General features: G+C 44.7%; 1 protein-coding gene across 7 annotated transcripts in view; it reads right to left on the bottom strand.

Moving 5' to 3' along the window:
- Positions 1-14,229, bottom strand: part of LOC147619215 (uncharacterized) — an 81,900-nt gene that overhangs the window by 24,819 nt on the left and 42,852 nt on the right. For 3 of the 7 annotated variants that reach the window (XR_015261820.1, XR_015261822.1, XR_015261821.1), the window contains 8 exons: positions 4,653-4,776; positions 4,118-4,308; positions 3,899-3,994; positions 3,640-3,735; positions 1,346-3,531; positions 1,104-1,234; positions 781-992; positions 82-674 (listed from right to left, as the gene is read on the bottom strand). Coding sequence is in view for 3 of the 7 variants with exons in the window: in XM_086772849.1 (XP_086628975.1) it covers positions 82-992; positions 1,104-1,234; positions 1,346-3,531; positions 3,640-3,735; positions 3,899-3,994; positions 4,118-4,308; positions 4,653-4,776 (3,735 nt within the window). In the remaining 4 variants the exon portion in view is untranslated. Of the gene's footprint in view, positions 1-81; positions 993-1,103; positions 1,235-1,345; positions 3,532-3,639; positions 3,736-3,898; positions 3,995-4,117; positions 4,309-4,652; positions 4,777-14,229 lie in introns of all 7 variants that reach the window. The other 4 variants (XM_086772849.1, XM_086772851.1, XM_086772850.1 and 1 more) reach the window with 2 other exon arrangements.

Here is a 14,229-nt window from a genome sequence, read left to right as displayed (position 1 = left end):
ACCAGGCTACTTGTTATTCTCACAAAACACTACAATTTGTGCCCATTGACAAAAGCCCAGAATGTGTATAGAGAGGTGAACCATGAAGAGTGCAATCAATTCCAAAGCTCCAACCGCCTCAACATACTTCCTTTGCCAACTTTTCTGGTCCAAACTCTTTAGATCAACATTCCCCTGCCATATAGAGACATCCACTTGCATGCTTTTGGAGATCTCTGGCAACTCCATCTCCTCATATGGAACCGGTCCCTTTTTGTCCTCTGTTTCAGATAAAGCAGTACATTCCCACTTTCTCGTGTGCATATTATCAATGTTGCAGTCCTCAGTACTTGATATCTTGTCCTTCAGAACAGAGTGAGATCCTGGTAATAGGGAATCATGTGTAGAATTGAGAATGTACTGGAGAGCTGCCAGAACTGCTAAGAAAACTTCCTCCAAGCTGAGCTTTCCATGCACTTCTAAGCTATCCTTCAAAGCTGCCCATCCCTTTGGAAGATTTGAGCTCACAACATCTAATCTCTGTGTGGCTTGATTGTTGATACCTTTCTTCACATTTCCCTGCTCAACACTAGACACAAACTCTGTGATGATGGCACAAATGGCATGTCCCAGGAGATCATCTGCCTCCACCACAAATGCAGTGTGCCCACATATCGAAGCAAAGGAAGAGAAAACTGTAAGAAGCCACATGGTATCCTTGTCACACCAGCCAAGAACCTCATAAACCACATTTTGCAAGTGAGTCACACAAGAAAGAACTTGACATAACGCAGCCAATACCTTACTCCCAGCATGGATATCCTCCAAAGTGGCCTCAGAGTACTGATAAGAGAGATGATTCTTGCCATTAATCACCCTAGCAACACTGAGAGCATCTTGATTAGGACCCTCCAATTCTTGGAATGTCATCAGCATTACCTTGCCTTCATTCAAAAATCTGCTTAATTGAGCAAAGGTGGTGTCAAAAAACGAACTGGCCTTTTCTTTGAACGCTGTAAACACCGACCAAAATTAGTAAAATCACATGCATTGTAAGCCAGAAAAAAAAAATTTAAAACAGGAATGTCTTAACGGAACACAAAAAGGTGCAAGATATTGCATACCACTTCTGATAAAGGCTACCGAAGCTTGTACCAGCGCATCCATTGGCTTTGCTTCAGGAGACCAGCACTCTCCTCCATTCTCCAGCTTAACCAGATCTACTATAGTGGAGATAAAACTGCAAGCCAAATACCTGCAATTCAAAAAATGAACCCATTTTTGGAAACATTAGCATCTAACTGTTGATAGAACTACATGTATACTGCTGCTATAACACCTATGCTTTGCATGCAGCCACACTTACTGGATGGGGACATCAGGGCTGGCTCTTGTCAAAACCAAAGCTTCCTGCAGCTGGTTCCTTTCCTTATCAGAATCCTTGAGTGATAAGTACCCTTTGAATTCTATTGCAATGATACATGCAGCTGTCACGTTGAGTTTAACCTCAACCTCATCAAAATTGAATGCTTGCAGCAGACATACTACACGAGAGCTTTGACTTGGGGAATGTTGAGTGCTTGAGTTACTGGCAATTTGTAACTTTGGGCCCTTTGCCAGAACACTTAACCTTTGCAAGGTGGGAGAGATATCCCTGTCCCTGTTGGTCCCAGAGTCATTCACACATTGCATAGATGAACCTTGAACAACTTCACTATGTGAGACATCAATCACATGTGTGCAAACGATGCCCTTTGTTGGATCTTCATGAGTTGGACAAATGCTCTCACTAGGCTTTGTAGCAATACAATCCAACATTTGCATGTGACATGGGGCTTGAGGTAAACTAGGTGTGCAAACTCCACCATTTGCTAAAGCAGATGGTATGGGTGGCAAATCCTCCAAAAAATTGCTGATTTCATCCATGGTGGTGTTGTCAACAGCTTCAACTCCATAATCGTCATCAAATTGGTGCTCAATTTCTTGTTTATCTGATGAATTGCAGATGTTGAGCCCGGGCTTGGATGTAGGAATGGAATCCAAAGTAGAGAAGGCCTCATGGGCTGCATCAATACTTACTATCTGACTTGTTGTGAAGGAATCTACATCGCATGTACTTAACCTCCAAGAAACATGAACACCTGCATCCTGATCAGATTTAACAGTTTGCATCTGACACCCAGCACGTCCAGCAGAGTCATGGGGCGCCAGCTGGCTCTTAGCAATACCTGTACCAACTTCACCTTCAAACTCTGAACTTGGTTGGTTCTCAACCCTTGCAAAACTACCAAGTTGCAAGGTAGAATCATAAACAGCAGGAGGAATCCTAAGCATGGAATCATCTACTTGCTCAATACAAGCTTCCAGGTTTTCAAAATCATTATGCAAAACAGCACCCTGCTGTTCATTAGCCCTTGTGGTGGCAGTTTCTGTCAGAACAGATTCTTCATTCAAAGGTATTCTATGATCAAGACCTGAATTTAGATCAGGTGCTATCAATGTACAGGTGGTATCAGCATTTTTTAACAAATCCCTTGAACAAGAAAACTCTCTGAATGGAGAAGGCTCCCTAGATGGAGGAGGTAAATGATGCACAGGCGAGCAGATCTCTGGCAAAGTTGGTGATAACAGAATCCTGTCTCCACACCACCAGTCATCCTCCAGATCATCACTGTCACTAAGATCAAGATCAAGGTCAAGATCCTGTTCGATCTCATCCGTATCCACATCACTGATATGCACATTAACAGTACTTCTGCCCAGATTCAATCCCCTTTCTGGATCCTTCTTTTGGTCTGCTAACTTGTCCTGGTTTTTGCTTTGCATTGCTTTGTGATCATCTTCAGGTTGTAGTTGTGTATAAGCATTGCCCTTTGAACTGTCTCCATTCTCCATGAAGGTATCCTCAATATACTGCCCACCCACGATAAAACCCCTTTCTGCCTCCTCCTTTTGAACTGTCAACTTCTTCTGCCTTTCTTTCTGCATCAGTTCATAATCATCTTCAGGTTGTATTTGCACATGAGCATTGTCATTTAAACTGCCTATGTACTCCACAAGGGCTTCCTCAGCGTACTCATTGCTTGGAGTATCATTTGAAGGTGGCCTACCAGATAAAGAACCTGGCATCTCTGAAATCGCTTGGCATTCAGCCCTACAGGGACTGCTGATACTGTGATGCTCTCTGGCTTGTTTTTGCCCATCAATATCCTTTCTGTACACACGACTTCTGACAAGTTTTTCCCTCTTAATGACCTTCCGATTGGGAGGGTCTTCCTCCTCTCTTGACTTTCTCTTCCTTGATTCCTTGTCTTTCTTGTTTGAATATGCCAACTTTTCTGGACTCAAACCCTCACCGCTTGAAATTAACCTATCACTCCTACCTGTCTTTAGCACAGTTTTTAGTGCAGCAAGTTGGTGCTCTATCTTTCGGTGTGACTTCTTCTCTTTATTGAAAAGCCGCGCAATATCAGCAACAAGCTTCTCCGACACATGTTTCGTTTTTGGAACAGTTGGTTTGTTACCAGGTGAAAATCCCTGCGGTAACATACCCTGTGCCCAAAAAAGAAATTGTGAGTGTTTCCTGATCATGCAGATTGGCTCAAACATCTAAACATAAAAGATACATGCCCTAGAGCATTTTCCACACAATTTACAGACCTTTTTCGTGACATTGTTCTCTAGGCTTTGGAGTGAGCTTTGCACAGATTTCACTGCTTGAGATGCAGCATGGGCCTCTTCAAATGCTGCATTTACCTACATCAACATTCACCCTGTTTTAGCAAATCTTTATGCAATCCTATTTAAAGAAATGTGAATAGATTTGCATAGTGCCAGCAGGGGAGAGGTTGCACACAAAATAAAACTTAAAACTTTTCAAAGATTGAGCTGCTCACAAAGGAAAACATCAGTGAATTACCTTTTCAAGCAAAGCATTTTCCAGACTTTGAAATGAGTTCTGCATGGCATCCACTGCTTGAGCAGCAGCACGCACCCCTTCAACAGAGAGCTTAACCTGTGCCATCCGAATCAAGCATTGTTAAATCTTGGGGAGAAAAAAGAACATAAGTCTTGCAATTACAGCTACTACACAGCACATCCCACCACGAATCCCCATAGGCTTGCATCTTTTTCTTACCTCATTTCGCATACGTTCGACTTCTTTCTTGTCAGACTTCTGTTTATTTTCCACAGCTCCTAAGCGCTGCAGAACCTTGGTAAGCTGATCCTTAAAAATGGCAGAATCCTTCTCCAACATGGATCGAAGTTTTCTTTCCTCTTCAGCTTTCTTCTTTTCTCCTTCTGCCCGTTGCCTCTCTTGCTCACATTCTGTGAGCGAAAAGCCATCGTGTCTTAGTATCTTAAAAGAAAGAAAAAACACAGAGAAGCTTGCATTCTTGATCCAACATGATGGCCTTAACTCCACAAGAGGTGTAGCTAATTGTGTACTAAAGATTATTGTTAATAGTGTCCACCTTAGTAATGCCATCGTTATACATACGACAACATGCTGGGAGGCTAGGGTTACTAGATAAGAATTACTGTTTATAGTGTCCAACTTAGTAAAGATTACTGTTGTCCACCTTAGTAATGGCATCTTTATACATCCTACAATATGCTGAGAGGTTAGGGTTGGTAGATAAGGAAAGATGCCAAGGTAAAAAAGTCCCTACCTTGGCGTAGACTGTCATTGACTTTGAGGACTTTCTCTGTGGCATTGAGCTTCTCCTGGAGTATAGAAATTGCTTGCCGCAACTTCTTCCTCCCAGCTTCACTTTTCTCCAACTTTTCAGCCAGCTGACCAAAAACCAACCAAGTAGCAAGTCAAATGCCATAAGTTACTACACTATATAGACCTTCGACCCAAAAAAAACAAAAAACAAACAAAAAGCTTTATTACTTGACACTTGTTTTTGTTCGTGTGTTCATGTATGCTTTTGTCTATAATAAAACCAAACCAAAGACTCATCAATCAACACATGCATACATGGACTTGAGAGGCCTAAAGTTGGCACTTGAAAATATTTCGCTTTGTTTCTACAACATGACCAATTCGTTAGAGTCGAGATTTACAAACTGTCACAACTCATTAGAGTCAATACTTACAAACTGTCACATGCACCCACTGCAGTAGGGTGCCATGTGGGTCCATTAAGCTAAAAAGTGCACACCTAGGAACATTGTCAAGGAGCACCGAGCATGCTGTGAGCCCTTGTCCAGGGACAGGTAGTCCCAAATCGCCATCCCACTTGAATCTTGGCTTCTAAGAGATGTGAGTCTTGATCTTGTGCTCTAAACGACCTTCCATGCTTGCCATGAAGAAAAATGCAGACCTACCTAGATTTAAGCTTAAGCATACAACCCTATGAGAGACTCACACACAGACTCTATGCACACAACAAATCCTCACATGTGATCTAAAACTGCCTGCAACAACCAACGCACATCTAGCTCCAGGCTAGGTGACCTAGTGTAACATGCTAAGCGGAAGCATGACTAAATTAACACTAATTGAACACTCTTTAGATGCTAATTAATGCTAACCAATTAATGTTGCAAATACACAAATAGACTAGAGAGTTGACCAACTTTTGTTGGAAGGCCACAGCAACACAAAGTGAGAGAAATGAAACGAAATGAAATGGAAGGCCACAGCAACACAAAGAGAAATGAAATGAAATGAAATGTAATATTAATGTCTTCAAAAGGCCAAAGTGACCTATGAGACCAAAGTAACAACCATGTGACATCTGATACACTGTCTGGAAAAGAAAAGAAAGAACTGAAGGTAAGTATCTAGCCCTACAATACATCAGTAAGGAGCATCCGGAAGCAGCAACTAGGGAGAGTGGGAAGCTAATGCTACTAGTCAAAATGGGGTACATGAGTACATGGATACATGAATACATGAATATGGGGGAGTACAAAAGTGACAGTGAGTACAAAAGTATATGGCTGGAGTGATAATCATCCTAGGAGCTCTAGCATGGGTCTTTGCCGGATGGCCTGGATATCTGCCATAGTGAGATGCCTGGTCGAACGAGCCCAATGCCTCGCAATGATGCTCTAAATCCTCCGGTGTAGGCACCGTCTCCGATGTGAGGATCCGCGAGCCCTCGGGCGTTTGGATCTGCCCAACTGGATAGCTCTCTCAACTAGAGTCCCACGAAGTGCCCACTACTGGGCTGTCGGCTATGTGTCCTCCCGGGTAGTCCCTCTAAAGAAGTCAATAATCTGTCTCTGTGTGGACTCCCTACCAGTCGGGCGTCTACTCCTAATAATGGACTCTCTAAGCCTATGGATCTAAATTGAACGCATGGAGCTCAAACCAGGATGCTATTTGCGCATACCAACATGAAGTGTCTCCCTCCATGGCTAGCTGATGAGAGGACTCTAAAGCACGTCGTGCATACTGGTGTCGGGGAAGCTCCCAGGTGCTATGAATGAGGGACACTGATCTGGCAAGAGCCTCGACTACGATTGGTGGTGCTCCCATCTCGGCTCTGATAAGCTCATGGGGTACCGAGGCCTTAGCCCGAATCATCCTAGAGATCATGGACACAAGTGGTCTCTCCATCGATCTCCATTCATCGTATGTGCGTCCTGATCAACAATGACGATCTAGCCTAGGCCCCCAGACTGTACTCCATATAGCATAGCCGATGTGACCAACGTATCAAAAAGCCACAGCTTAGTGCGTGGCTCCTAAAACTGTACCATGAGCACATCCTCTCTACACCTACTAGTCCTGCATATCCTCTAGTCAATCTGGCCTATGCTGCCCCCCTCATGGAAAATGTAGGCCCAGTGAACACCACTCCAAGATATGTGTATGAGTCAACATACTCCACTGTCTCCTGCCCATATGTGAAAATAGGCGCTGATCTCCAGACCCACTCAGCTGTAGTGTTAAACACCATAACCTTGGTCTTACCAAGGTTAACTGAGAGCGCACTGTCTTGTGCATAAGCATGTAAAAAGTGCCTCTGCATACGCTCTGGTGCGTCTGCCATAAGCACAATATCATCAGCATATAAGAGAAGAGGTATCCAAGTGCCTACCAACCGGGCTCCTCTGTCCCCTCGTGTCCCAATATAATGAGAGATCTCATCAATGTATAGTCCAAATAGAGTCGGAGAGAGCGGGCAGCCCTGTTTCACCCCTATAGTGGAGTGTACTGGCTGGGAGAGACCCTCTGAAGTCCGCACCTGCCCAACTACTGTCTCATAAAGTGCCATAATACCCCAAATGAGCTCACATGGGACCCTCAATGGATCCCCACAGCCGCGCTGGTAGCACTGATGGATGGAGATGTATGGAGAGGCCCTTGGTTTCTATGATTTCCCGGATGATTAGGGCCAAGGCCTCCGTACCACATGATATTATCCGTGCAGAGATGGCTGCCCCCCCATTGGTAGTAGAGGCACTCACTCGATCAGTCTCCTTTATACATAGCACTTGGGCTCTCCCTAGAGACAGATATGCTCGCTTAGCCCTGGAGTCTTCACGACAGTTAGCATCACAGGGAGATGGATCATGTTGGTATGCACAGATGACAGCTTGGTTCCAGCTGCATGGCTTTAGTATGGACAGGCTACTTCCATTTCAGTACTCCCTGGATGCACCCTCCCTCTCTCTCACACAGGAAGAGATTACCAGACTTATCAGGCAGGACTTGACTCAGCTGGACACTAGGAGGACATGGATACAGCCAACACACGAGCTTGATACGAAGATGGCTTTCTATAGAGATGATCTTCTCCAGCTCACGGAGGATGGGTTTGTGATTAGACCCAGCTACATGGATACTCATCTTTCTCATGGGGTACGGTGAATGAACATGAACTAAGGTTGGTTACCTTGTAACGCTCTAATACCAATGTGACATGCGGGGAATTGACCGTAGTAAAACAACCTTAGGCTTAACTAAACTGCACTTAATTATACTTAAGAGATAGACAATGGTGTCAATGCAATGCAATGCAACTATATTAAATGAATGAGTTACAATGAAGATCTGTAAATAGATCTATGCCTGTCCTAGATGAATATCTATCTCGGGAAGAGAGAGATGCTGAATGCTGATGCTGACTGAATGTTCCCTTCTCCAATGCTGAGGTCCACCCTTAAGATGCTGGCTTTCCTCTATGTAGGAGGCACGAGAATGATGACTGAATTCTGAATACTTAACTGAATGCTGAATATGTTGGATGCTGAATGCTTGGTGGATGATGAACTGCCCCGCCGTACTTTTAGGTATGCTGTACTGCAGGCTGCTGATGATCTACTGACTCCCTTGGCTCCCTGGAAAGAAAAACGCTGAGGAGAATGCAAGATGCTATGAATGAATGATGTGCTTTGCTTATATACTGTTTTATGCTGCTGGTCGGATACTGTACAGCAGTCGGCCAGAGGACTGTACCTTCACGACTGCATTTAATGCCTTTAAAACTGTTGTCGGCTGCTGATAAGTGTTGTCGGCTGGTTGTAACAGCCCACGACCTGATGCTTGAGTGCCCTAAATGCTCTTAAATGCTTTGTACCTGCTGTGGGTGCTGTAAAAGCCCCAAACAGATGCTCATGCTGTGATATATGCCTGGATAAATGGATTAACACTTGCTAAATGCTTATGGATGCCATGTCACTTGTACACCTAATGGGTGTGCAGATGACAAGGATCCATCCTCCTTTTTCACAAAGAGTATTGGGACTGCAAATGGGTGTGCAGATGACAAGGATCCATCCTCCTTTTTCACAAAGAGTATTGGGACTGCAAATGGAGCCACACTAGAACGTATGAAACCAGACAGCAGCAATTCTTGGAGTTGATCTCCAACGCCCTCTCCATCGCCATGCTCATGGAGTATGGAAACTTATTGGGGGGGGTTCAGATTCTGGAACCTAGGAGGAGCTCAATTTTATGGTCCTCCGGTCTAGATGGGGGAAGTCTGGGAGGTAAGTTGTCCCGAAGAAAAAACTTTTGTAACCGGTCATGTAAGGCCTTGTATATATATATACATAGATGAATCCAATAACATGCCCAGGCCCCAAATTCACCTTATAAGAAAGTGCAATTTATAACCTCATGGTAGTCATCCACAAGACAATAAACCATCAACTCCATCATGCATAGTATGGACTAGATATTACGACATCCCCACTAACGTCAGCAGTGCCCAATAGTGGGTGTAAAACGTGGTATCAAAATATGCTCCCACACTCTTCTTTTTTTTGTGAAAACCAGTGTTTCATTATAAATGCAATGTACATTCATAGCCGCCCCAACATGGAGCAGCTACTACAGAAAACTAGAAACAGTGATAAAACACTTCCAACTGGGTTGTGGAAAGGTCTCCAAGAAAGTGGGCATCTTGGAGAGACTGGAGCAAGGAGAATTTGAAAAAGGCGAAGACATCCACCGAAGTGTGTCCAAATAACTAAGTGTTGCGGGCATGGTATAAACTCCAGAAGGCCCAATAAGAGCACCACGAAAAAAAGAAAGCATAATCAAGGGTAGAGGGATATCTACCAAAAAGCCAAAAGTGTCTGCCAAAGGAAAGGCTGGGAAACCGGGCATGGAGAAGAGTTGTCAAACGAGCCAGGAAATCTCGAGCGGTAGGACAAGCCCAGAGAAGATGTAGGACCATCTCGCGCGGATGCGAACAAGTAGAGCAAACCGAGGAGACAATACATCGGGCATCCAGAAGAACACCCACAAGAAGGGCCCCTTCTAGACATCGCCACAGAAAGACCCGCTGCTTGAGGGGAAGCTTACTTTTCCATATACGATGAAGACATGTTTTCCCATACACACACACCCCACGCGCGCGCGCGCACACACACACACACATAAGAGCATACATTCATACAAAGGTCTATACTTCTCCGACACACTCGTCGCTGTCTGGGTGATCTGAACGTAGATCACCGCATACTGTGCGCCTTTCCGAATCTTTTGTTTAGCCTGGAGATGGCTAATGACCCGAAAGTGAGGTATCCCTAGTTCACACTTAATGAACACAGGAGCCTTTAACACATTTCAGGTAATCCAAAACATGTGCTGGTCCCAATCAATGTCTAGAGTAAACTTGTGAAACCACTATATCCCTAAGATTATGTTTGCACCTACAAGAGGGGCAACCATGAAATCCCGCACAAATTTTATGCCCTCAATGACTAATTTAGCCTGGCGAGCTTCAAACTTATGATCATTGTCATGCCCGTGCTAGATTCCTTCACTTTCTTATCTACCAAGGTCAATGAAAAACGGGCTCCCCGAGCAGCCTATTCCGTGACCACGTTAATATTATGGGATAAACCCATAAATTGGATTTAATGCTAAAAGATAGTTATACTATCATAATTATTTTACACGTGAGTTGCACACATTATAGCTTCCATCCAAAAATTGTGAGACTTCTTTTGTGCTTTCACCATGCATCTTGCCATCTCCATGAGAGATCTGTTTTTCCTCTCAGCTACAACATTTTGCTGCGGTGTATAAGGCATAGTAACATTGGTGTTTGATGCCCTTTTGAAGCATACAATCCTTGAATACATTTGACATGTATTCTCCACCTCTGTCTGAGCCGAGTGTTTGGACTTTACATCCACACATATTTTCAGCCATTGCTACAAAGTGTCGAAAGCATGTAAACACCTTTGCTTTCACTTTCAAGGGATAAACCCAAGCAAACCTAGAGTAGTCATCAATGAATGTGACGAAATAAAGATGCCCCCCTATGGATGGTGTCCGCATTGGACCACATACATCACTGTGTATGAGCTGTAATTTACTCTCAACTCTAACAGCTCCACCCTTGGGAAAGGGTTTTCGATGCATCTTTCCCAAAATACACCCTTCACATACATGTCTTGTTGGAGACTCAACAGGTGGCATATTATCAACCATATGATGCTTCTGCAAAAGCATCAAACTCCAAAAATTTACATGCCCAAAACGAGCATGCCATAGCTCTACATCATGCATAGCAGGAGTGTGGACAGCCACTGTATTTGCATCATAAGTACGCTTGTCATAGCTGTCCGGCTTATACAAGCCTTTGTATCGTGTCTGGCTAAGCACTCGAATGGCCAATCTTTGCAGCAATGGTGTATCTGTCCCATAATCCTCCCACCACCGTGCACTGGATATCTTGAACCTATCATTTTGTGCATCCTACAAACCGAAGAGGCCTCTCTTTTGTCGATAGAAGGAAAGGTCTTCACGAACCCTCCTAATTTTGGATCCACCACAAATGCAGCAGCCTCTAATGCAGAGTGATACTCTGTCCACCTGCCTCTCACAAGAGGAGATAGCTCCTCTCTCCTACCCCCATCCAAAGTCTGTAGAAAGAGGATTCTCTCAATCATCCTGTCCATCCCCTCGTACACTTTGCCAATGCAAGGCTCATCTCCATCAAGAAGCCTCAACATAAGAATGATTGGCCGCATAACCTGCAACAATACCTCAACAGTGTCCCAAAAAGTGTCATCAAGAACTATGGACCTGCATCAAATACCTGCCACTGAGGTACGCTCTCGCCATGCATCCCACTCCTCACAAACTACAAGCTGCCTCAAATGATTCTTCAGTTCAAAAAGACGCTTTAGCATAATGAAATTAAATGCAAAGCGTGTATCTGAATACTTTAAGAGATCCTTTGGGGATCTTTGTCAAAATACAGCCAAAATGTAGTGGTGGCGAGTGACAAATGAAACAATGTGATTGCCCATTTCAATAAAAGGCTCCACCCACTGCATCTTACCAATATCTTTGAGGAGATTGTTGAGCCCATGTGACATGCCAGGAGTGAAGCAAATATGTGGGTACCTATCCTCAATGATCCTCCCTGCTGCCCTATTTGAGTTCTCTCCATCAGAAACAAACTGGATGACATTATTGGGACCCACGTAATCAATGGCTTCACTCCAAATATTTGCCAATCTCTCTGCAGTTTTGCCCGCCTCTAAATTGTCAATAGCTTTAATAAAAAAACTACATCCTCTGGAGTACGCAAGGATACCCTGAATGGAGCGGCTCCTAGTGTCACTCCAACCATCACCCACGATAGTGACGCCACATATGCGCCATAGATCCTGAATGGGTCTCAAGGCCTCCTCTATGGCCGTCCTCTCTGTGGCTAGAAGTGTAGTGCGCAATGCCTCGGATGAGGGTGGAGTATAGCCAGGTCCGAAAGAAGCAATCTCCTTCACCATATCTGCAAAGTATGGGTTGCGGGCCTTTGCCAAAGGAACATCTACAGCATAAAAAAACCGTACCACTGCTGCATCTACTTGTGCCCTCCTCCCAGGGTGCCATGATGCCACAAGACTAGCCTACACTGGACCTCGTGAAGCCTGGGTCTAGGAAGCATTTGTTCCATGTGCGGATGGCTGTGCAGCAGCCCCAAATAATGGGGTAGATGCACTCGTTGAAGATGCCGCGCCTGTAGGTGTATCTGATAATGATGTACCTCGAGGATCAAGAACAGAGGACCGACTCCCTGCTGCATCAAGTCTATCTGCAAGTGTCTGCAATCGTATGATATCTGCTCCTGACACTGCTCCTGACACTGTAGGGCAAACAGAAATGCCTTTGCCTCTAACCCCCAACAAATGGGCTCGCACACGATCCGTGCCTCCAGTCTTAATGGATCCACAAAAGTGGCACTTCCACTTGCGTGACCCTCCTCCTCTTGCACTATCATATCTCGACACAAGATCCACCTCATTCCACCAAGGGAATCTGTTTTCTGCATCTATGCCACGAGGAGGTGCCATTGAAATTGATAAATGGCTGAAAATTAAAAAAACATGCAAAATGCCCTTGCATGAGACATAATTAAAGTGTCCACAAAGTGGAAAAAATGCAACAAACTAGAATTCATATTTGATTTTCATGCATAGAAGTATGCATAAAAGATTATTTTTTAATTATAAAAGTGTTACTTTCATCATAGGGACAGTCAGGCCGGAACGCCCGGAGCGGGCGTTCCGCCCTACGTTCCAACGTTCCAGGAAACGTTCCGCCAAGTTACTTGGGCGTTCCGCGCTCCGATTGCACGTTCCGAGCACGCGGCATCTTCCAGACCGGCATTCCGGCATTCCAAGAAGGCAGAACGCCGTTCCGTGGTAACTATGATCAAAATACCATGATACATCCTGTCTGTCAGATGCAATGCAAGACGTATTATTGTCTGAAGCACTTGTGTGTCACTAGTGCATGTGACCAAAAAAGTGTACTCTTCCTGAATTACATTAGCCGATTGATGTGCTTTGTCATCAGAAGAGTCTGCTACTGTATTGCCTGCATCTTTCTTTTTCTCTTTTGCAATCCACTTTCTACATTCATTGATGTAGTGGCCACGCTTATGGCAGTAGTGACATTTGCCCTTCTTTTTACCTTTGTCAAACTTTTCAACACCAGAAGAGGGCTGTCCATGACCAGCCTTAATAGACTGTTGTCCCCCATGCTTAAAGCTCTTTGCTTTACCCTTATCCTTGGCTGTAAATGCCTTGTCTCCACCACGGTTGCTAGATAGGTTTGCTCTTCTTGCAAGAGTAAACCCATCATCTGTTCAAAAGTGACGGGATCACCACCTCCTCTCATAGAGAGATTGAGAGAGGTGTGAAAAGTTTAAAGGTGGTAAAGAATGAAGAGTGTTGGTGACCAACTGTCTATCTGGGATAACCTCATCAATGTTGAGCAATTGTCCTGCAAATCTCACTTTGGTGAGATGATCTGACATGGAGTCACCCTCATCCATAGAAAGAAGATCCAATTGCCTCTTCAAGTAGGCAACTCCTGCCTCGTTGCGTATGTGATACATTGCTTCCAATGTGTCCCATGCAAGCTTCGATGTCTTGCAAGACCAAATGTGTGGAATAATAGACCTTTTCATTGAAAGGGCTATAAGGACATGGATTGTACATCCTCTTTTTCAGCGGGTGCCACATAAGCCACAAAGGTGGCTAAGCTCCACCAGGGGCCGCCTATTGTGGTGACAGCACCACCCGGCGGCTGGACGGAGGCAGAGCTCTACGCACTAGCGCCGCCGCTCCAGGAGGCGGAAACGGACCGAGGGCCGGCCGATGAGAAGAGAGCCAAAGACTAGGGCGACGGACAGAACCCGCGTCGGCTTGTACAGCGATAGAACGGACCAACGGACTCTGCAGCGACGGAATTCACAAGGACGTCGGAAGCTGGGTGCTGGGAACTGAACCTCCAAAGGGCTACAGCCCAGCTCT

This window comes from Cibotium barometz, chromosome 33, assembly GCF_041138505.1.
Source record: "Cibotium barometz isolate CiBa-2024 chromosome 33, ASM4113850v1, whole genome shotgun sequence".
Taxonomy (NCBI): Eukaryota; Viridiplantae; Streptophyta; class Polypodiopsida; order Cyatheales; family Cibotiaceae; genus Cibotium; species Cibotium barometz.
Note: the sequence above shows the minus strand (reverse complement) of the source record. Positions and strands in the feature narration are given on the sequence as shown.